The sequence below is a fragment of the Adiantum capillus-veneris genome, chromosome 4, assembly GCF_014529385.1.
Source record: "Adiantum capillus-veneris isolate H3 chromosome 4, ASM1452938v2, whole genome shotgun sequence".
Taxonomy (NCBI): Eukaryota; Viridiplantae; Streptophyta; class Polypodiopsida; order Polypodiales; family Pteridaceae; genus Adiantum; species Adiantum capillus-veneris.
Window position 1 is genome coordinate 109,925,104 of NC_140934.1, and position 14,536 is coordinate 109,939,639.

General features: G+C 44.5%; 1 protein-coding gene across 5 annotated transcripts in view; it reads left to right on the forward strand.

The window, feature by feature from the left end:
* Nucleotides 1–14,114, forward strand: part of LOC147459787 (Nucleic acid-binding proteins superfamily) — a 110,325-nt gene extending 96,211 nt beyond the window's left edge. For 3 of the 5 annotated variants that reach the window (XM_086510986.1, XM_086510990.1, XM_086510991.1), the window contains 6 exons: nt 10,125–10,212; nt 10,443–10,557; nt 10,634–10,708; nt 10,790–10,928; nt 12,689–12,910; nt 13,061–14,114. In XM_086510986.1, the coding sequence (XP_086367112.1) occupies nt 10,125–10,212; nt 10,443–10,557; nt 10,634–10,708; nt 10,790–10,928; nt 12,689–12,910; nt 13,061–13,219 (798 nt within the window). In that variant the 3' untranslated portion in view covers nt 13,220–14,114. Of the gene's footprint in view, nt 1–10,124; nt 10,213–10,442; nt 10,558–10,610; nt 10,709–10,789; nt 10,929–12,688; nt 12,911–13,060 lie in introns of all 5 variants that reach the window. The other 2 variants (XM_086510987.1, XM_086510989.1) reach the window with 2 other exon arrangements.
* Nucleotides 14,115–14,536: the final 422 nt, after the last annotated feature.

Consider the following 14,536-nt stretch of genomic DNA (forward strand, 5'->3'; position numbering starts at 1 on the left):
GCTAAAGGAGAAACTTAAGGAAGACCTGCAAGCTCAAGGGCAACTTGGTTGCAGAGCAAGAAGAGAGCAGAGAAAAGGGCATGAAAGCTGTCTAAGGAGTTAGTGTTGTATAGGGAACATGTAAGAAACATGTAGGATGTTGTTGTAGCTTGGAGAGAACAGCAGGAGGTACCAACAGAGATCTTTGACACGCAGGTGCTTTATCTTGTAAGCAAGGAGTGCTCTCCTACAATGAAAGGGTGGGATGCTAAAGAGGTGACCCACCTGATGCATGAGATAACGGTCAAGGAGCCATCCAGACAAGAGACCTCAAGATCTATCCTAGAGTTGAACTCCTGATACTCTAGAGAAAAGTGTCGAGGTTTGTTGTTGTTGATATAATTATTTTTCCCCTTGAACAACTCCTCCACATGCTTAGAAATCCACAGAGACAGAAACGAGATAGCAGAGACAGTAAAGATAGTGGAGATAGATACAGAGACACAGGAGGAGGATGACAATCCAATCTACGCCAAATTTATGCTTGTGATAACTGTGATGAGAATAACTTAATAAGAGAGGGTATAGATGTTGGTAAAAAGTGAGAGTTAATCCAAACAATTAAAAAAGAACACGTTGAATCATAGGAGGGCTCACCACCCAAGTTACATAAATGAGAGAGGGGGATAAAATGGATGCAGACAGTAAGAATAGGGAATTTTTTTAGGATAACATTGATCACAACTCAGATGAGAAAGACTTGAGAAGAGGGAAGAGAGAAAGCTGGAGAGAGCTGAGGAGGGGACAGTCATATGGTTGTTGGTGGGAGGGATAACATCACTAGATTTCTAAAGAGTTAGGGCGAGTGATAGCACTTGATTCTGGATCCATTTACCAGCGGCAAGGGAACACCTTCCAGAGTGACTAACTGGACAACCCCCTGTGGCAAAATCTCTTGTACCATGAATGGCCCTTGCCAAGCTGGGACCAGCTTCTTAGCTTTTTTCAGATATTTAGCTTGATAGAGTAGCACTAGTGTCCCTTGCGTTATTTTTGGCTTTCTGAGATGGTGATCATGCCACGCTTTGTGACGAAGTTGCTTGGCTTGTAGAGCATGTGAAGCTAACATCCTGCTTTCTTCTAACTTCGAGAGACAAGAGAGGTTTGCGGAAGCAATACCCACTGTGACGCGAATACTACCCACTCTTGCTGAGCCTGAGTTGAACTCGTATGGTGTAAGTGCTTCTAAACCGAAAGCTAGCTAGAATGGGGTGTGGTTAGTGGTTGCTTTGAAGGAGGTGTGATAAGCCCAGACTGTGCCGAGGATAGCTTGAGCTCAAGAAGTTGGATGTAAGTGACAAGCTTTCCTGAGAAGTGCGATTAGCACTTTGTTAGTGCTCTCGGCTTGCCCATTTGCTCTGGGATAGTAAGAGCAAGATTTGCGATGAAAAATCCTGTAGTTCGTGAGGAGTGTGGAGATCAAGACGTTGACGAAATGACTACCTCGATCACTTGTGATTTCCAGAGGACACCCAAACCTACAAAAAATATTTTCATACAAAAATTTTGTGACAGTGTGGCTGTTGTATAGTCGATGGTCGCCACTACCTCGGTCCACTTGGTTGCATAATCCGTCGCTACCAGGCGATACTTACGATTATTGGGTTGAGCGGGTGGAGCAATTGGACCAACAAAGTCCAAGCCCCATCGCTCAAAGGGCAACCACGCCATAGATACCTGCAGAGGGCGATTGGATTGCTTGCTAGGCTTGGGCGCACATCGTTGACAGACATCACAAATCTTGACATCAGCAATAGCATCTATGAATAGACAGGGCCACCATAAGCCTATCTGTAAGATTTTTTGCGCCGTGATGTGACCAGGGTAATGGCCACCTGTAGGACCACTGTGTGCATCTTCCAGAATGTGGTCCACTTCATGAGGGGAGATGCACCTGCGCAGCACACCATCTGGCCTAGATTTGTAGAGCTGTGCGCCAATCAGAGACAAGGGTTTAGACTTCAGCAAGAGTCTTCTTTTTTGCAATGGAGAAGCATTCTCAGAATATAGGCCAGTAGAGAGCAGATGTAACACAATCTCCATACCATTCCAGGGTCGTGTCGACCTTAAAAAGATGACTATCCCGAAAGTCATGATCAACCCCAGTATCTGGCTCACCTGCGTGTATGCAAGAGAGGTGGTCGGCCATGACATGCCGCTTGCCTAGACAGAGAACTCCGTCGAAATCAAATTCCTGGAATGTCAGTAGCCACCTCCAGATTGTTCCTGCAACCTGGGGTTTATTCAGAAGATAGCACAGCGCATGATAGTGAAGTGAACCCCTAACAAGTAATTACGAAACTTTTGTAAAGAATACACCAAAGCCAAACCTCCCCTTTCTGTGGTGCTGTAGTTGTGCTAAGCCTTTGTGAGCAGGCGACTAGCATAGTGGACTGGGCGATCTAGGTTGAACTCCTTGCTAGGTTGAGTCAAGACCGCGCTGACCGCAAATTGACTAGCATCAGTATAAACATGAAAACGAGTGGACCAATCAGGAGCAACTAAAATAGGTGCCTCAGTTAGGCGCTTTTTGAGATAGGCAAAAGCTTGGGATTCAGCTATGGACCACTAAAAGGGTACAGCAGCACTACTCAGACGAGTCAAGGGTTGGGCAACCTCTGCATACATGCGAATGAACATTCGATGATAGCCTGTATGGCCTACAAAGCTTTGAACACCTCTGGGATTAAGTGGAGCGGGCAATCTTAAAATGGCCACTATTTTCTCCGGGTCAGGTGCTAAACCTTCAGCAGACACGACATGACCTAAAAGCGTACCTTGTTTCACCAAAAAGTGACACTTGTTTGGATTGAGCTTAAGGCGGGCCTCGCGACAATTCGAGAAGACTATTGAGCCAGGTGCTCCTCCAAGTTTTCCACCGGGGTGGAACATTGGGCACCAGAGAAGGTGGAAAAATCATCCATGAAGATTCTGAGATTGTTGTTGAGCAGGGGACAAAATATGATGTAGACAGTAGGATTGAATGAAGGAGGAGCGTTTTTCAACCCAAAGGACATTCTTTTGTCAATAAAAATTCCCCATGGAGTGACAAAAGCTGTCTTTATTTGGTCGTCAGGATGTATTCCTAACTAATTGTAGCCGCTGATTGTAGATTGCATCAGGAAGAGAAGACCTTTCCGCCTCTGTTAAATCATGTAGGACTAAGGGCTGCACTGGCAGGTGCCCGCCACTAGCCCCTGCACTAGGATACAGAGATTGAATGATGGAAAGGGTGTCACTTCGAAAATTTGCATCAAGTCGAAGCATGTCGTACAATGACACTTGTTGAAAGGTGCTTTTCAAGATAGTCTCTATTGTAGGCTTCTCTCTTTTGATCAATGCTTGCTCCGGTATCTTGAGCTTCTGTAAGTCCTCTACTGCTTCCATGAAGGCACCATCAATATCTGAGAGAAGAGAGGTAGGTTGGCTCTTGGCACTACCTGTTGGTTTGTCAGCTACTAGGGGAGGTTGACTCATTTGTGTGATTGGAGATGAAAAAGTTGGACCGTCAGGGAGGCTGAGACCAAGAGCAGCTCTCTGTGCCCGTCTAAGCACACCCGCAGGCTCTTCCACCTGTTTCAACCCATTTTGAGAGGCAACTACAAGAGTGGAAGGCGGGGCTTGTGGAATGGTGCTTACTGTGATTAGGTTGCTCTTTGGGAATGTAAACTCCTACTGGTTATGTCTTGTACTTGTAGGGCAGTCCTGAGGAGGATGCCCTGGAGAGCGACAAGAGGTACACCACACCATCGGCGGCTTAGTGTCTTGCTGTGCCCGGAGCTCTTCTAGCTCCTGCTTGATTTGTTCTAAAGCCTCTTGCTGTGGAGATTTTTTTGGTCTAAGAGAGAAGGACCTCTCCTCTTGAAGTGCTCTTTGTAACTTCAGTGCTTCTACTCCTTGCGTAAAGAAAGCAAGGGGTCAGAGGGATTTACCATGAGTCCTTAGGCAGTCTCCACCTGAAGGGGGTCCTTGAATAGTCTCCTTGCTCCTTCTATCCTAGAAGCGACCGCTATAAACTCCTCCAGAGATGCTTCAGGTCGAAGACTTTCGCGTAGTTTCTGTTGAGACGTCTTTGGAAGAGCTTTCTCTATCCACTTCTTGACCATAAAGTCCCCTGGTTGCTGAGGAAGCTTGGCAACCAGAGACTTGGTTTTAGTCACGAGTTCTGCAAAAGTCTCCTCTAGCTGGAGCACCATGTTGGCCAACTCATCCAAAACCTTTTCCTGGAAGTCACCCGGCCTAAATGCTGCACAGAATTGTAGTCTTAAAGCTGCCCAACTTGGAAAGTGATTCTCTGCAAACTGACTATACCACTTGTCTGCTAAACCATCCAAGGTTGATGGAGACAGCACCAAATAAGCATCTTCTCTATTAAGACCACGACCTCTACAGAGAGATACAAACCTCCTTGCATGGTCGTCTGCATCTTTTGAGGAGAGTCCCTTAAAAGTAGGAAACTTGATGTTTACCTTGGCCAAAACACTGGTCAACTCCTCCATGTCTTGTTGCTCAATAGCTTGCTGTAGTCTTAAAGCTGCCCAACTTGGAAAGTGATTCTCTGCAAACTGACTATACCACTTGTCTGCTAAACCATCCAAGGTTGATGGAGACAGCACCAAATAGGCATCTTCTCTATTAAGACCACGACCTCTACAGAGAGATACAAACCTCCTTGCATGGTCGTCTGCATCTTTTGAGGAGAGTCCCTTAAAAGTAGGAAACTTGATGTTTACCTTGGCCAAAACACTGGTCAACTCCTCCATGTCTTGTTGCTCAATAGCTTGCTGGAAGATGTAGAACCAGATGGAGGAATGAATGATGCCGTATGTGGAGTAATAAGTGATGAGGTTGGTGGACTTCTACTAGGTACCAAGGGTTGATGCCTTCTGTGGTAGTACTTCAAAAGACTTAGTATTGCGCTTTGACGCTCTAATGACCGCCTTGTATGTGTCATGTAGTAACCACAAACCCAACCAAACTTTGGGCAACAAGACCTCTAACTAGCAGAACACCGGTCTAGACTCTACTAGACCAGGGCGAGTGACTAGACCACCTGGCTGGACCAGGGACGAGGAAGAACTAGACCAAGACGAGAGCTGGTTGGACCAAGGCGAGAGAGGACCAGACCAACAGGGCGAGAGACCAAGTCAGCTAGTTAAGCTGTCTATGGTAAAACTGGACCAGACTAGCACACTGCACTGTGCAAGGCGAAGTAGGCGAGACTAGGTGAAAACCAGCTAGCTCCTCGATTTGTACCTCAACAGAGAGTGAGACTTCAGTTGAGGTCCCACCAGGCGTGCCAAAAATGAGAGCACCTGTAGTGTGGAAAGTGTGTCGTGCTCTCTACAGTAGGTGCTCCTCAGTGCAATGTGCGTGACATCTCACTCAAACATAATGAAAACACAGGAAACAATAGATAACAGCAAATCAACACAGAGACATAGCAGCAGACCAGAACATATGGACTCGACTATCTCAAAGGAACCAGTACAGACTCTCGCGTGGCAGCACACACAGCTCGAGACCAAAACTCACGGGTACAATGGGGGTGTCGAGGCTCAAATGTGCAGGGATGGTGCAGATGTGCTGTGTATAGACTCTCTCTCTAGACGATGACGCTGGACCATATATGAAGAAGATGATAATCATGACCCAACAGCTACTACTCATGTGTACAACCATAAAGAGCCACCAATGGCTCATAAATGTAAGCCATCTAAGTCTATCTTCAAACTGAGTGGTGGTGACCTGGCCACGATGTCCACTAGACCATCGTCCATATCTGGCATGGTGCTAGTACAGTGGATTATGTTATGGCCCAGCTAGGTCTCATTCCATTCTTTCAGGATTTCATGGTGGGCAATAGGCCAATTGGAGTAGCAGTTGATCATGCTATCTTGTCTTTCACTCTTACGTTTCAGTTCAGCACAACTCCATTAGGAGAGGTCCCCACACACATTCGGTATACCTTCGTGAGGGAGACGGATTTTGTGTATATGGATATGTTATATAGGCAGCTATGCACTCAGGAGGCGGGGCGGCCTCTAGATGAACTCACTCAGATATTGACAGAGACACTCCGTGATGCAGCATCAGAGGCATACCCCCACAACCAGCCTACACAGAGACGATCTGGGAGCATGCCCCAAAACAGTTGGTATGATGAGGAGTGTAGAAAGACGAAAATCAACTACAAAGGGAAGTGCTCATGGGTATTACCACACATAGACAATCACGGATTATCTTTCACCGCCTAGTGCGAGGGGCTTATCTATCTCAGCTAGAGCGGGATTTGTATCAGCTATTTATGAGTCAAGACTCAGGCGAAGCATGGAGGCTATTCCATGAGCATTCACCACTAATAGCCGTCACCTCCACAGAGACATGGGGGGAATATGCCACATCTCTCTACACAGTATCAGGGTAGCCACTTTTGTCGGACCCACCAGAGACATGTACTTTCTTTATTGATGAAGACAAGGAGAGCACATGATCATGATGGTCTGGTAGCGGAGCACTTCATCCATCCTAGAGATATGCTTGCAGAGCTTCTCGCTATGATGTTTAACCGAGCCATGTATGAAGGCTTCCCTGAGACTTGGAGTATGTCTACGATTGTGCCTATTGTCAAGTTAGGAGATCCCATGATTCCCGGGAATTATCGCACCATCATGGTTGGTGACACATTGGCTAGGTTGTATGCATCCATTCTTGAGCAAGAGCCAAGTAGATGGGCAGAGCGAGAAGGCATACGAGCACCAGGGCAGGCAGCATTCGGGAGAGGTTTCTCCACTCTTGACCAGATTCTGACACTCAGAGCTATTATTGAGGAGGGTAGACACCATGGCAAGAGGATCTGTTGTAGCTTTGTGGATTTCCGCAAAGCTTTTGACACAGTGCCGAGGGCCAAACTTATACGCAGACTACAGGACATGGGTGTGCCTATAGAGCTGATATGGGGTATTTTGGCTTTATAAAGGACAGTGATGGGGCCGCTACGCACTACTGAGGGAATGTCTGCAATGGTTCACTCCACGAGAGTGAAGCAAGGATGCATGTGGATGAGTCTTCGGACTATGTAGAGCGACAGGGAGAAAGAGGGGCTCAGCTAGCAGGGACATGGATTCCCTTGTTACTATATGTTGATGACTCTCCAGAGGGGATGCAACATCATTTAGATGCTTTGCACACATTTGCTCGTGACAGTGGATTATCTGTCAACCTTGGGAAAACCAAGGTTATGGTTTTCAACACCACATCACAGTGCGTCAGGAGGTCAGCACCCACATTTACGTATGGCCAAGAGACTGTGGAGTACACAGATACATACACCTATCTTGGGGTAGTCTTCAGTGGACCGGTGTTTTCACTGAGGAGAGCATCGGAGACTAGACTGATGAGAGCCTATGCAGCCTTGGGAGGATTGGAGAGGATGTGTTCGCAGATTCAATTTGAAGAACCGCAAACAAAGCTCTGGCTTTTTGACACTCTAATGACTTCAGCTATGCTCTACGGAGTACGGAGTTCAAGTATGGGGACCCTCAATAGACCATCATGCGAGATCTGGCATCACAGATGGATGGAGATGTATGGAGAGGCCTCTGGTCTCTATGATCGCTCGGATGATTCGAGCTAAGGCCTCAGTGCCCATGAGATTATCCGAGCCGAGCTAGCCAACCCCCCCCCTCGTGGTCGAGGCATTGACTAGATCAGTATCCTTTATACACAGTTTATGGGACCTCGAGGCATTGACTAGATCAATATTCTTTATACATAGTTTATGGGACCTATGCAGAGAGAGAGATGCTCGGCTTGCCCTGGAGTCATCTCGACAACTAGCGCTACAAGGCGATACAACATGTGTGTATGGATAGATGAGAGTGTGGTTTCAGTCACATGGTTTCAGCATGGATAGATTGCCTCCATTTCAGTACTCCCTGGATGCACCCTCCCTATCTCTCACACGGACAGAGATCACCAGACTCATACGTCAAGATCTAATTCAACTAGATACCAGGAGCACATGGATACAGCCGACACAGGATTTGGGCACGAAGATGGCCTTCTACAGAGAGCATCTTCTCTAACTCACGGAGGACGGTTTTGTGACTAGGCCTGCATACATGGATACGCACTTATCTCATGGGATACGATGCGCTATTGGGCAGATACGCACATCCTCACATCAGCTCTAGATTGAGATTGGCCGATTTTGAGGAGTACTAGCAGGGGCGAGGATATGTCAATTATGTCGCTTAGAGCCAGAGATAAAGTTGCACTACACATGTCATTGCCTGGCATACTATGAGATACGAGGCCGCTTCCACTGTCTGTTCAAAGAGGGTTTTGGACCATTTTCTAGAGTCATGAGATACGAGGATCATAGATGTCTCGGATTGTTTCTACTATAGCTGCGCAGACTTAGGGAAAGCTTTCTGAGGACATCATGGGAGAGACAATCTCAGAGACAGATCACAGATTCCTTTACACCAGCCAGGGGAGAACCAAAGGAGCAGTCATCACAGCAAATATCAGAGCCCATCCACACTAGAGGTACGCTGATTGATCGAGCCATTGAGCTAGGCAGATCTAGACGCCCACGACCTCGGGGGGTCTCCCACCATCGACAAAGGCTGCAGCAAAAGATCCAGATCACTCTAGCTCGACATGCAAGACGCCCAGTCAGAGTACTGACCATGGAGGATATTGATGAGATTCGACAGCGACCGATGAATGATTTCATTTGAACGCACTACCCCCCTCCCTCTATCTCGTTTCAGTTCCAGATCAGCTTCAGATTCATTTCCTTAGTGTTGTAGTGTTTTAGTTTCAGTTCTTTGTACTTTCCGTACTCAGCCATGGTATCAGATTCACCAATTGTAATTTTCTGGTCTCATAGTTCCTTTTGGCCTTTCGAAGATGTTAATATAACATTTCATTTTCATTTTTTCTCAACATTGCTTTGTATACAGAGATGCATCAGTGTGTTTCCAGAAAATTGCCAGAAAAGTACTCATCGTCCTCAAGCCAGGATCTAGCCAAGTGGCTATTGCCACTAAGTGATGATGTAGCAATCCGACCTAACAGAACAGAGAGAGAGAAATGAACCAAGGGGCTGGCGTGGTAGTAGTACAAGCCCATAAACTGTGATGCGATTTGCATCGGATTATCCTGCAGGAAAATGCTGGCAACTAGGGATTTTCTTTTCTACATCAGTTATGAAAGCAATTGACTTGCCATACTTTCAGGCTTCTGCTTTTAGCGGCCAAAATTTTTTGGGGGCGCCAGTTTTTTGGATCAGTTGTGTTTAACACATTTGCTTTTGGGCCATATTGCCTTTAAATATGAGCCTTGACCACACCGAAGCCCACCATGGCAGATTGGGTGCATCGTTGCTCTTCTGCCACTCGACTCCCTGGTCTGTGGGTTCTTTAATATAAAAAGAAGTATCAAAAGGGACGCAGCTATGGACAATGCTTTTGGGACTAGAACTCCGCCACTTCGTGTCTCTTTGTGTGGGGTGTTCCCAAGTTCAAGTATTTGCTATTTTGGTTCAGTTTGGTGATTGTTGCAGTGGTTTTATCGCCTTGCCAATGGCTTGCCGGTGACAGTGGTATCAGAGCTTCACCAATTGTTCTTCTCAGAGCAATCTAGTCCAGAATTGCAGGAATCGATTACGGAAGAAGCAACTTTTACAGAAACTGTGTTTCATAGAAGAATCTTTCTACAGAAATTGGTTTTCGAAGAAGAAGATTTTTAAAAAGTAAAGATCTTGCTTTTTATAGAAATTTCTTTTTGAAGAAATTGCTTTTAAACAAGCTGCATTTTGGAAGTTGTTTTTGGGAACAAGGTGCTTTTGGGATGAAGCTGCTTTTGGAAGAATGTCTTGCCAAATCACAAAAGGAAAATGTGCAGTTCTTGTGCCTGCCCCTTGTCTTGATTCTAGTGAAACTGTTTATATACAGTAATAAGAGATCTTATTGGAATTTTTGACACTGTAGTGACATGCCTCAAATTAGAGACTTGCAAAAATCATATCATCTTTGTTGTTTCCAAGTTGGTTTTCCTATCTCTTGTTTCTGCAGTTGATGGTTTCGGATTTGCGACCAAAGATGTCAAATATATCTTTATTTGGAGTAGTTAGATCGTTCACCGAGCTTGATGTGGCATCCGGTGAGTCTCGGCTTAAAACTATGCACTAAAATTTTATCTGCGGCATAGCAAAGGCACACGAAATTCTTCACCTTTAAGTAGGGCTTGACCATGCTACCTGTTATCATGAATGTCTGGCATGATGTGAGTACTAATTTGGTGAGGAAGGCAGGTAGATAGGAGTCATTTCTGAAAGTCTGGTCAAGTTATTATTGTCGCTGTTTTGAAATGCTGATTCTTATTTGTGAAAGGTAGAGTTATTGACCAGATAGTGGGCTCTGGCCTGAATACAACAAACTTACATCAAATGACTCTGGAAGATCAGTCGGGTTCTGTTGTTATACATATTCTCTTTTTGGAAGGCCGGTAATTATTCTTTTCTGTGTTGAAAGCAGTCAGTTATAATATCTGCTTTACAGGGAAAAGATATTGATATGATCAGGAAATATGAGAAGCTTGATATTGGCCACACAATTTTCATCAGCGGCCTTAAGTCGCTTATTGGGCCTTCCGATATGTTAGTATGTGTTATTTTTTTCCCTTTTGTGTGAGGAGCCATAAATCATTAGATCTCAAGTCACAATATTTCAACATACAGGGTGGATTGTTTCTGGAATGAAAGGGAAACAATGGCACAGTTGGTCAACATAACTCAATTACCAGCATTGTTGACATCCCCATGTCTTTATCAGCTTGTACCTCTGCGTAATCTTTCCAAAAGTTGCATTGGAGTTCAAGTAAGTTGACTTGCTGTAAGGAGCATCTTGACTTTTGTCCTGTCTATTTTCTCTTGTGCTGCAATCATAAAAGCTCTTTGGGTCAGAAGTTTCAGTAAGTTGAATTGGTTGCTTGTTGTAAATGTGGAGGAGCCATGCTGAGGGCATGCAATTGATGCTGTTTTTAGCTGTTTCTGATCAAATTACTGGTTTTATAAAGGCTACCCAAGAACTTTTGGCATAAGATCATTCTCTGGATTGTTGTTTAGACTCTTTGATTCTTATATCTTTATCAAACTCCCCAGCATACATTTGTTCATTGCCGCATTTGAATTGCCTACTAAGTGCATCTCCTTTTTATACGTATACAGAAACTTTAAGTACATTAGCTAGAATTACATTTGGTATGACTGCCGTATGTGAATTGATGGGGACAAATATGTTAGAGAGAATCTCAGTACAGTTAATAAGGTTTATCATAGCAGGAGTAATTAGTGACTCTTTCTTTGAGCGTAGGAGAGCAAAGGAATTTTACTTTATTTTCTCACTCTCAACCTATAAGAGAATTGAGTTTCCTAATGGACCATGAACTGCCGTCATGGCTCCCATCTTCGTTCATTCTATTGAGTGATGATTTTGTATAAGTCTCGCGAGATTTTCTTTAATAAGTGACCATTGAAATGCATGGTTTACAACATGAAACAGAAGAGTTAATCCTGATTTGTAGGAACCCTTGGGTTGTTGAAGCATAGCATATAAAACCTGGAACTATTTGTTTATGTGCATAGAGCATTCATGTCTGTGATTATTTGACCCTAGAGTATGAGGTGGAGCAGAAGATAGAGGAGAAAACTAGGGGAAAGCAAAAGAAACAATCTACAAGGTGGCTCCAGAGACTGATAAGTGATTTGGAAGCTAAACATGCAAGTATGCTGACTTGCAAACCTGCAAATGGAGAGTTATTTTGGAGGGAGTTTACATGGTTAGAGCCAGCAAATCACATAGCCATTAAAGAGAAGCTGGAGATGATAGGCTCCTCAGAGCAGACAGTTGGGACAAGGCCTAGCTCATTAAAATTCTGTATATCTCTCAATCAAGCATTCAAAACTTTGACTGCTTGCCCACTTCCGGAGCCCCCTGCCTTTCCGTCAAAGTCGGGAGTTGGGGGGCTCTGTGCTGCACCGTCAAATCAGCTGGCCTACCAGGCCAGAATAGCCATTGGATGGTAGCGACCGCCAGTAGAGGGGAAAACAAACAGCAGCAGTGACGCTGCAGTTTATAGCTCAGCTGGCGGAATGACGGCAGCATGCGCCAGCTAAGCAACCAGAATATGGAAAAACGACGTGCGCTCATAAGCTGCCACCTCAGCTGCCATAATGATACAGTATTACAATAGCTTGTCTCATCCTGCCACGTGTGGCATCTGCCGGTCCCCCCTCCCACGGACTCTTGACGGCGGATCACTGCTCCCGCCATGGCTCCCGGCCTCCGTTGGTTGCCAGGCGGTCACATTGATTACTGGGAAAGACAGTCAGCATCCTTTCCCTATACTTTGATAGTATGGATTGCTCTGTTTGTTTGAAACTGGGTTAAAAAATGTATATTTACTTCATAGACATCCATTGTGAGAATTTATAGAAGTGGAGAAGCTGTTGCCAAGTTCAGTTAGTCAAAGAATTACACAGATGTCACAAATTTGATTTTGTAAACTTGGAGAGCTCTTCAAAGCCAGTTTATCATACAATTACAAAGATGTTACAACCAGAATTCTGGGCATGTAGGTCTGCAGGGTGGTTGTGAAGGACTTAAAAGTGGACTATGTTTGCCAAGGAAGTGCATCGGTTGGTTGTTCAGAGAGCCAAGCCGGGTTAAGCTTTCTCATGGTTTTAGAGCTTTACAACAGGCACGATGAAATGGATGGGGTGTGCATGGCTCTTTGCTTTGGTCAGCCTGCAACAGATATATTACAAGCATCTTACAAGGACTTCCTATGCTGGCCTGAGGTTTGTAACAACCTTGCCAAGCCTGCATTTTTTTTTGGAGTTTCTGGGTCTTGTCTCTTTTGAGGAAAAATTATATTAGCTATTATTTTTTTCCCTTAAAGGTGTATGTTCTCATCACATTCTTTCTTTCGTGTGCTGGATTTGGCCTAGGATGAGCAAGCTTTGTACCTCTATGGCCTTCAAAGCGAAGAGTACATAGCTACTATGTATGACGGAAGTGGCGATCGTATGCAGAACTTCTCTTCCCTAGCAAAAGACATCCCTTGGAGAATAGGCCAGGCCTTGAAGTTAGAGAGCTCAAATAACTAGTAAGTGCTTATGGGGCTTCCTTATTGCAGCTCACTTTATTCACTGCTTTATGACTCCTTTATTCTGCCCCCCAATGTATCATAGCAATGAAGTCCAAGAATTGAGAGATGCCTTTGAAAACCTTGCATTCCTGATACACAACATGAGCCACAAGAACCAGCATTTAAGGAGATCAAAGAAGAGCCTTTAGGGAGTCCAAGTTAGGCCAAAAGTGGAACCTAATTTCTCATTTTTGAAACCCTATAATCTTGTGCCACCAAATATAAGGCGATGCAAATGTATGTGATGCAGGGTTTCTACATAAGGCCTTCCTAGACTCTTGGAGTAATTTTGGAACATTGGATTAAGCCTTAAAGTCAAAAAGGAGTTGTGCCACAATATGTACAAGGCAGTCTCATAGAAATGGAATGGCCTGTTCGGGAGGTTTTTCTTACCATGATTCCTATGCAGCGTATTAGAGAATGCTGAAAGTAGAGAAATGCCACTTGACACATACTGATTGGAGATTAAAAATAGCTATCAATCTCTAGGTGTTACAAAAGAGACAATCTTTTTAAGAATTTTTGGCATTGTGCACTAGGGGTGGCAAGTACCTCATCAAAAGATAATGCGCATCAAATGAAAAGTGACCCTTAATTAATTGTGTCGGTGGCTATTTTTTACAAATTTTACAACTTGATAGAAAAGCCCCTCCAAACTACCTCAAAGGAGCCCTAACATGGGCCTTCACTTGTGGAGGCCAATTTGCTATTGTGGTACGTAAGAGTCGATGAACATCTCCTAGCTTCTTTTGCAATTTTCCTCGTAACATTTACAATGTTGCATTTTTGCAATCTCAACCTGTTTTGTGTTCTCTTTTGTCTCTACCTTACTAAAAGTTCAAAGGATTCAAACCCTCCCTCTCTCATTTGGTATGATTTTGAAAGAGGTTTGATCTCCATTGTTAGCTCTCTTTTTGCTCCCTACATGTTTATTGCTTACCTCTTTAATCAAGGTATGTTGTTTTGTTACATCCCCCCCAAGATTCTAACAATCAATGCCTCTCTCTCTCTCTCTCTCTCTCTCTCTCTCTCTCTCTCTCTCCGTGCCATGGAGGATATTGATGAGATTCGACAGCGACCGATGAATGATTTCATTTGAACCCACCACCCGCCTCCCTCTATCTCATTTCAGTTCTGGATCAGCTTCCGATTCATTTCCTTAGTGTTTTAGTGTTTTAGTTTTAGTTCTTTGTACTTTCCGTACTCAGCCATGGTATCAGATTCACCAATTGTAACTTTCTGGTCTCATAGGTCATTTTGGCCTTTCGAAAACGTT